Source organism: Equus caballus, chromosome 27 (assembly GCF_041296265.1).
Source record: "Equus caballus isolate H_3958 breed thoroughbred chromosome 27, TB-T2T, whole genome shotgun sequence".
Lineage (NCBI taxonomy): Eukaryota > Metazoa > Chordata > Mammalia > Perissodactyla > Equidae > Equus > Equus caballus.
This window is the reverse complement of record NC_091710.1, coordinates 14,215,495-14,225,238: the sequence shown is the minus strand read 5'-3', so window position 1 is coordinate 14,225,238 and position 9,744 is coordinate 14,215,495. Positions and strand designations below refer to the sequence as shown.

General features: G+C 37.8%; 1 protein-coding gene across 1 annotated transcript; it reads left to right on the top strand.

Moving 5' to 3' along the window:
* Positions 1-1,356: 1,356 nt before the first annotated feature.
* Positions 1,357-7,449, top strand: LOC138920973 (olfactory receptor 2W3-like). Its single transcript, XM_070252753.1, has 2 exons — positions 1,357-1,490; positions 6,495-7,449. Exons 1-2 carry the CDS (start codon positions 1,357-1,359, stop codon positions 7,447-7,449), a joined length of 1,089 nt encoding a protein of 362 aa, XP_070108854.1.
* Positions 7,450-9,744: the final 2,295 nt, after the last annotated feature.

Here is a 9,744-nt window from a genome sequence, read left to right as displayed (position 1 = left end):
ATGATTAAAAAGTCAGCCCCCTACATTAGATTCTAGTTTTCCTGAAGCTGTAACTCTCTAGAGCTATATCTACAGTTCAGCTGAATACTGGATGATTTATTCAAATAACTAGTTAGGTCATTTCCCCCACCCCACAGTCAGGTGACTGGTTTGTCAAGTAAATTCATAAGTAAATAAGCTAATTATTGTAGCATGTTGGGAAGTCCATGAATGAAGGGAACCAAAAGGAGGGTGGTCTTTGGAGCTGGTAGAGAGCAGGAAGTAAAATAGCTTCATTAGCAGGAAGAAAGTGCTACTAAAATTCAAAGTGGTGATTTCAACTGTTACTCTCCCAAAGGGCAGTGAAATTTGGAACACTGGGATTTATTAAACCCATCTGCTCTCCAAACACCATTCACATTTTTGTGTCCTTCTGGGGCCCTCTGAGGCTCTGCTCTCTCATTATGTGGGGAAGAAGGAAACATGGATGTGGTCTGCATATGAATAGAACATATATTCTACAAATGTACAAGTTCTGCACATTCACCTATATGGAATATTCTCTTTACTCTCTGATTCTCTGACCATATCTACTCAAATGTATGCAAATAATAATTTGGACTAATTCCTTAGTAAATTGACTTAAAATAGTCTTATTTTTCTCTGATATTGCCTGACTGATTCTAGGGACTGTATTTCTATTAATTTATTTACTTATTATCTTTAAAAGTTTATGTTCTGTGGTATCATTTTTGCTTCTACAAAAGCATTAAAATGTAATGGTCATATACACAATCTAATAAATCAGGGTTTCATGATGCTTGCTCAATTTCCCTCTTAACTAGAGAGAAAATCCAACTGTTTTTGAAACTAAAATATAAATCCAGGTCTGCTGACATCTTCTTTGAAAATCCAAAAACAAAGAAATAAAAATAAATAAGTAGTTCACACTTTTAGCTCTTTTAACTTTCTATTAAATGATGTACCTGTGAATTTCTTCTACTATATAGGATAGTGGGTTTATTTTTCAGTCATAAAATTCTTAGTTAAAAAATGTCAAATTACTTTTGCCTTATTTTCAGTAGATTTAAGAAAAAAAAAAGCATGATCCTGTTCCAGGTGGGATGGGACTGATTATGCCTCAATTCTTTCTTAGACACATGAGAATTCTTGGAAATGGGGCATATTTCCATCAGTATTTATGTTTTTAGAAAAACAATAGATTGAGTCCCTTATTTTATGTAACATGATGTAATAAATTATTTCCATAGCAAGGGGCAAGTTCTCATCGTCCTCATTTTCTGTGTTGACCCTATGGGAGATTGGAGAGTTTGATGCATGCCTACAGCACACTTCCATGTAAGTACTAATAGCGCCATGGGTTCAGAAGATTCCCCAGAACTTGGAGCTGTTGATGAACCCAGACCACCATCAGCATCCCTCTCTAGTTTTTCCTTGAGAGAGTTGCATCATGTTGTCATTGCCATAAGAACTGCTGCCCAAATATCATGGTCCATTACATTTATAGAAGAATGGGCCAAGCCCAGGAGTGGCACTTTCATTTCCTCCCACATCTAGAATTGTACCCAGCTGGAGCATGTGTGTGCACTCAGGAGGAGAGAAGACATTGCCCATTCCCGCCAAGGTCCTTCAACTAAATCTGCACCTTCCCGTTTTTGAACTTCAATGGTTTCTTGTAGCTTACAAATAAAAATGGTGAATAGATTTATAGATTTAGAAGATCAATGCAGATGTCTGTATTTTTCTGTTGGCTTGTTAAATATAAAAAGCCATATGGAGTTCCTCAAAGGGAAATAAAAAAAAGAAAATGAGGAAATTTCTCCTTGATCTTGGAAAGTTTATGGATGATGACAGAAACGCCAAGACAGAAATCTACACACAAGCACTTACATCATGACTCATGCTGTTTACTTTTAACACAGCAATAAATTTATCAATGAGAAATGATGTTTAAAAGATGAAATATAGGGGCTAGCCTCATGGCCAAGTGGTTAAGTTCGTGCACTCTGCTGCAGGCAGCCGAGTGTTTCATTGGTTCGAATCCTGGGCGCGGACATGACATTGCTCATCAAACCACGCTGAGGCAGCATCACACATGCCACAACTAGAAGGATCTACAACGAAGAATATACAACTATGTACCTTTGGGCTTTGGGGAGAAAAAGGAAAAAAATAATATCTTAAAAAGAAAAGATGAAATTTAAAAGTACTGAGTAAACAAAACATGAAGGAACACAAAATAGAAAGTTTTGTTTTTTTTTTTATGTTGACACTGGTGTTTGTTAAGAGCGACTGAGATTTGTCAGGCAGATGTAAGAAAATGCAATCAGCCATGTGAGTTTCATTTTGAAAAAAATAGCATTGAAAAGGGTATTATCGATCTCATGGTGGGAGATGGAATAACGTTAGCTCATGACTGAGGTGATCTAGGCCTGCTCCCTGGTCTGAAAATATTGATTCCATTTCATATCGTATGCAATTGCTGGCACACTTTTTGTGAGTTTAAAACTCTTTAATCTTCAAGAATAAAAATGTTTTGGGGGTAAACTAAAATCTTTAACCATATGACCACTCACCCTCTAGGAACTGAAAAAAGGACATTTTGTGGACTTGTGGTTTCAGTGCGGGCATGTCTGAGGAGGCAGGTGAATTTGGGGGCAATAGTGTTCACATTTTTTGACCAGCACCTACAGGGAAACATATATTTTACCCTGCTGCACACTGGTAGCACACTCACTCCCAAATACACAAATTGAACAAATGTTTTACAAAGCAATACTCCCCTTAATACAGGTGAGATACTCTGCCATCTCCAATTCCAGACAAAATCATGCCTGAAAAACCATGAGTTGTCAACCATTGGTTTCATTCCCTGAACTTTCCATGCGTCACCACACACTTTTGTGTGAGGAGAGCTCAGGTCTCTTCAGTTTGGAATGAGAACATTTTTCAGTTTTTCTAGATTTGAGCAATGACAAGTAAATGATTGCCTAAGGTAGGAAAGACTTGAACTGCCACATTAGCAATTAAGTATTCATTCTTCGAGATGCTACACTGAGTCCATGTATAAAAGATAAAAGGATGCCTATTGCCTATCTCTCCTCTCACCGGGAGAGTGGTGATTATTTCACATGACAAACCATGAAATTTGCTGTGTGCAAGAACAAGTGAAAATTAGGTTAAATATGAAGATATTTGCAATGGCTGTGGAAGGTGCTTATAAAGAATAAATCGCAAGTGGAAAGGTGGGGAGAGTTGGAGGCTGTTAATACTGGACCAGTATGCTCAGAAGGACATCTAAACAGAGAAAAGCAAACATTATATTCCTGCTACAGTTTAAATTTAAAGGGAGAATGTATTTGTCCCTTCTTAGAACCACTCAGAAAGTGAAGGACCTCTGTTTTCCACATGAGAGATCTGTTTCTTCCATGGAAAGAAGTGTGTGTTAGCAGCAGGGCTTGTTGCAAGACAAGTGCTCCTGTCTTGTTCCAAGAGGAGGAAAGGGCAGCATCCTGTTTAAGAGCTGGAAAGATATGAGGTATTAACAAGAACATGCTCTTTCAATTATTGCTAATTTCCCTCTACATCAAAATTGAGAAAACCCATTCAGAAGCAGGTTGGATCTCAACTTATCATGAAAACCAAACTCTTGCCCTTTCACTGAGTTTGGGGCTGTGGGATGGCCAACTCCTTGGCCATGTCCCGAGTTACCCTGCTCTTACCACATTGTGGGAACCACCATGTGGACCACTTCCTGTGTGATTCTCATTTCCACGTTTCTCTTAATTCAAAGGGTTCTCAATTTTAGGACCATGAAATGGTGCAGAAGTTTGTTGTGAAACACTGGCTTTATTATGGTGATTGAAAATTTGTTTCAGTCTGTTTTCCTTCCTAACTTCCTGTACTCCTGCTTTCATTCCTTGTCTAGATTATTAATTAAAAAACATATATTTTTAAGAGGAATGGGACAATATCTCTGTAAAAGAGTCATGACAAAGTTAAAAGGATAGATTAACAGATTAAAAGCATTATTCATAAGGAAATTTTCTAAATAATATACTATATACATGCATATGCATTTTTAAAATTTCATAATAATTCAATTATTAGTTAATTATTTAATAAATAAAGGATCATGTAAAAATGAAAATCTCATTAAACCCCTTCTCAATCTCTAGAAGTGAGTCTTTTTTAACAATTCAATGTATGCTTCCAGATATTGTTTCAATTTTAATAGAAATAGATGGATCTAGAGAGAGTTTTTGACCGAAAAAATGGGGTCACACTTCATATAATCTCACGAAACATTATATTTTGCCCTCCACTTGTTTGAAATTAATGGGACTTTTGGAAAAAATATCAGGGAAGCCGCATACATATACTTATTTCAATTTAGTAGTGGTTTTGTTCTAGTTCTTAAAGTTGTTATTTATTAAATCATTTCAGTAACTTTAAACATATACATTGTTTCTGAGTATTATCCATTTCAATGAATGCTATAGTGGAGATTCTTGAGGAGGTGTAATTACATGTTTCAGGTTAATAAATGAAGGACAAATTCCTAGATGCAGACTTAGTGGGTCATAAAAAAAACCATGTAATTCTAAATTTTATGGAATACAAATGTTTCTCTTGTTAAAATAACATGTACAATGTCAAAATATATGTGCATTTTAATTAACGATGTTTTTTAAGATCCCTCCAAAGATACTAGGCCAGTTTAAATTCCTATCAAGAGTCAATGGGCTCATTTCCCTACACTTTTCCTAGCTCTGTATATATGACATTTTTAAGTACTTACCTATCTAGAAAGAAAATATTTTTATATTTATATTCTAAATTTATACCCTTAATCATCACTGGGAATAATTTAATGCTTTTAAGTCATGTTTTTGTAAATCTTATGTCTATGAACTGCTTCTTCAAATCATTGCCTATTTCTTGTTACACGTTCTCTTGCCAATTTCTTGAAATAATTATTAAACATGATAGCTTTTCAATTGTTATGTTGAATTTCTCTAGGATGATCATTATTCTTTACATTTTGTTGCATTTCTTACAGTATAGACTTTTTAAAAAATATGCAAATTTATCTATATATTGCTTCAGATCTTTAGAGATTTGCAAGTTGTCTAGCGAGATCTACCTAAATCCAAGATAACCAAGAAAAACAAATAAACAGAACAACTATTAGGCTTTCTTATAGTAGTTGTATTTTTTCAATGTTTACATTTTTGAATTGTTGCTAGTTTGAGTGAATCAAGTTAATGAAGGATTAACATTCCCCACACCCAAAATGCCTGGTCAATGATTATGTTTCAATGATGATATTTTCAAAGTATCTTTGGATATATATTAAGGATAGTTTCTCCTCATTATAATTGCTCTTTTTTTTCAGAGTTTCCCTGACTACTCTCATGAGCTTATTTTCCCATTCCCTGTTTGTATGATACATATGCTTGATGTAACATACATATAGACTTTCATATTTACCAACTGTCTTTCATATTAAAAAAATCTCAAAACACATCTGTAAAACAAACAAGGTAGTTTGATTAATACCATTTTAGTTGAGAAAACTATGAAAAGGTAAATGAGTGTTCCAAGATCTCATAATGGTATCTGTTGGCTAAGGGATTATAACAGGGGAGATTGGGGTTGTAGTCCAAATGTTCTAAATCCATTCCTCTAGATCAGTCTGTAAGACTTGTGGTTTATATTCTCAGACATGCTTTGCTTTGAATATCGTACATTCTTCGAATTGCAATTTGAAAGAAGTTTCTGTACATATATGTGAATTGTGGCATTAAAGTTTTACTATCTGTTGCAAATATTTGTGATTGCTTTCTCCTCAAGTGGTATATAGTACTTGGAAAGAAAAAAAAAAAAACTCTATTTCTTCAATACCTGACCCAAGAGAGAAAGAAAGCGAGATTATTTTTGTGTGTATGTTGCTTTAATAATATTCTACTGCCTCACACGTTATTTATTTACTTAGGTAGTTTACCTTAAGAATAATGATCAAACAAGTGAGGTGTGTCTTTTGGATAAGGAGCAAATGAAGCATTCTCCATATAATGAATATTTCCTAAATACCATTAATTGATGATGCAGGGACTATCTTTTGGGCTTTGAGGTTTTAGCAGGAGCTTAGGAACTTGTGTCTTGAGAAGAATCAGTGGTTGAGTCATGGCAGGATTTGTCCTTCCTGTCATTGGAATTTGAGGCAGTACCAGCAGTGAAGGGTGAAGACTCTAACCCTCATTTCCTGGGTTCAGAATCAGTTCTGCCCCTTTCTATAACATAATTTGCTTAACACACATCTGCCTCAGTTTCCTTTTCTGTAAGCCAGGGGTAATAAGAGTGCCAACTTCTTATCACTGTGGTTGGCATTAAATGAATAAATAAATGTAAACAGCATAGAACACCCAGCTCATAGTAAGTGCTCCCTTATACATACTGTCACCATTATTAGTATCCATATTTCTCTTCAGTTGCAGTAGAGGTAATGGAACCAATGACAGCACCCAGGGAAATTTCATCCTTTTGTGGTATTCTGATAGTCCCCATCTGGAGAGAATCCACTTTGTGGTCATCTTGATTGCATATCTCCTGACACTTGTGAGCAATACTACCATAATCCTGGTGTTCCAGCTGGACTTCCACTTCCACACTCCCATGTACTTCTTTCTCACACATCTCTACTTCCTGGACCTCAGTTTTACCACCAGCTCCATCCCCCAGCTCCTCTGTAACCTGAGTGGAGGTGACAAGACCATCGGCTACACTGGCTGTGCTATCCAGCTCTTCCTATTCCTGGGTCTGGGTGGTGTGGAGTGTCTGCTCCTGGCCGTCATGGCATATGACTGCTTTGTTGCAGTCTGCAAGACCCTTCACTCCATGGTGATCATGAATCCATGCCTCTGCATGGCCTTGGTGTTGGTGGCTTGGGGCTGTGGGATGGCCAACTCCTTGGCCATGTCCCCAGTTACCCTGCTCTTACCACATTGTGGGAACCACCATGTGGACCACTTCCTGTGTGAGACACCCGCCCTGATCAGGATGGCCTGTGTCAATACAGCTGCCGTTGAGGGCACTGCGTTTGTCCTGGCAGTGGGCATTGTGCTGTCACCTCTGGTACTTATCCTGGTCTCCTATGGCTACATCATGAGGGCAGTGTTACAAATTCAGTCAGTGTCAGGGAGGCAAAAGGCCTTCAACACCTGTGGCTCCCATCTCACAGTGGTCTCACTTTTCTATGGAAACATCATGTACATGTGCACGCAACCTGGGAACAGCTCTTCCCAAGACCAGGGCAAGTTCCTCACCCTCTTCTACAACATCATCACCCCTCTCCTGATCTCCCTGATCTACACCCTCAGAAACAAAGAGGCGAATGGGGCACTGAGGAGGCTGATGCTGGGTGACACAAAGGTAGGAAAGAAGTAAGGGAAAAGGGGAAAAACAGGCCTTACGAAGCTGGTCGTCATTTCAGTCAGGGACCAGTGATGGAATCTGGAGCTGTTGGGCCAGATCTGGGTCTGACCTGGGCTTCCAAACTTATGTCTTTATCTACACTACCATATGACTGTTTCAGTTACAACATTAAATGTTCTGAGGAGTGAGCTGCACAACACACATCATCCAAAAACTCCTTTATATGATCTGTAAATCATACCCAAAGGACAAAGCAGGATAAGTGTGTGATTATAAAGATAAGTTCTCATAACGTGTACCAGAGTGCCAAGGAGGAAACTACTTTTCTCCAACAGACTTTGTTTCTGTACTTGTTTGTTTGCAATTTGTTAACAACTTTCTTAGGATTTTAGACAGAATGATCACAATCAACCACTTCTCTTGGCTGACAGCCATCAAACAGGGGAGGTCACCACGGCTTTAATCAAATTATGTTGTTTTTCTGCCTTTTTCCCAACATTTGGCATTTTCAATAAAGTCTGGTGAAGATTCTGATAAACCAGAAAGTTAAACTATAGCAATGATGCATGTGCACTTTAAACTTTAAAGCATCACTATTTCTCAGGTACGTTTTTATTAACGAGCAGGACCTAGTGTTTATTAAGTTCCTGCTCTGAGTCAGGTGCTCATAATTCATCTATTCCTCTCTGCATTTGTGTGAGTTCAGCATGATGCTCTCTGTCCCTGTTTTACCCACGTGGTACTTGAGGGTTGGAGATTAAATCATTTGCTCAAATAGAACTGAACCAGAGATTTACTCCAAGTTCTGTGACTGCCAATTCCTGCTGTTTCTATTGCTCTATGAATTTTTTTTTAATTTTTATTTTTTTCAGATGAACATCATATTTCGAATTCTGTATACATTATATCATGTTCACCACCTGAACTCTAATTATAGTGAATCCCCTCACATGTGACCCTAATCACCCCTTTTGCCCTCCCCTCTGCCCCCTTCCCCAATGGTAACCACCAGTCCAGTCTCCAATGCTATGTGGGTTTTTTTTCTGTCGTTTTTATCTTCCACTTATGAGCGAGATCATATGGTATTTCACTTTCTCCCTCTGACTTATTTCACTCAGCATAATACCCTCAAGGTCCATCCATGTTGTCACAAATGGCCGCATTTCATCATTTATTATGGCTGAGTAGTAGTCCCTCGTGTATAAATACCACATCTTCTTTATCCATTCGTCCTTTGATGGGCACCCAGGTTGCTTCCAAGTCTTGGCTATTGTGTATAATGCCGCAATGAACATAGGGGTGCAAGTATCTTTACGCCTTTGTGTTTTCAAGTTCTTTGGATAAATACCTAGCTGTGGAATAGCTGGATCATATGGTAGATCTATCCTTAATTTTATGAGGATACTCCAAACTGCTTTCCATAGTGGCTGCACCAGTTTGCACTGCCACCAGCAGTGAACAAGGTTTCCCTTCTCTCCACACCCTCTCCAACATTTGATGTTTCCTGTCTTGTTAATTATAACCATTCTGACCAGAATGAGGTGATACCTCATTGTAGTTTTGATTTGCATTTCCCTGATAGCTAATGATGTTGAGCATCTTTTCATATGCCTGTTGGCCATCTGTATATCTTCTTTGGAGAAATCTTTGTTCAGATCTTTTGCTCGTTTTCTAATTGGATTGTTGTTTTTTTTGTTGTTGAGCTGTAGGAGTTCTTTGTATATTTTGGATATTAACCCCTTATCTGATATGTGGTTTGCAAATATCTTCTCCCAATTGTTAGGTTGTCTTTTCGTTTTGTTGATGGTTTCCTTTGCTGTGCAGAAACTTTTTCGTTTGATGTAGTGCCATTTGTTCATTTTTTCTTTTGTTTCCTTTGTGCAGTCAGACATGGGACTTGAAAATATGCTGCTCAGACCAATGTCATAGAGCGTACTGCCTACGTTTTCATCTAGAAGTCTCATGGTTTCGGTCTTACATTCAAGTATTTAATCCATTTTGAGTTGATTTTTGTGCATGGTGTAAGGGAATGGTCTACTTTCATTCTTTTGCATGTGGCTGTCTAGTTTTCCCAACACCATTTACTGAAGAGACACTCCTTTCTCCATCGTATGCTCTTGGCTCCCTTGTCGAATATTAGCTGTCCATAAACGTGTGGGTTTACTTCTGGGCTCTCAATTTTGTTCTATTGATCTGTGTGTCTGTTTTTGTGCCAATACCATGCTATTTTGGTTACTATGGCTTGTAGTATAATTTGAAATCGGGGAGTGTGATACCTCCAGCTTTGTTCCTTTTTCTCAGGAATCC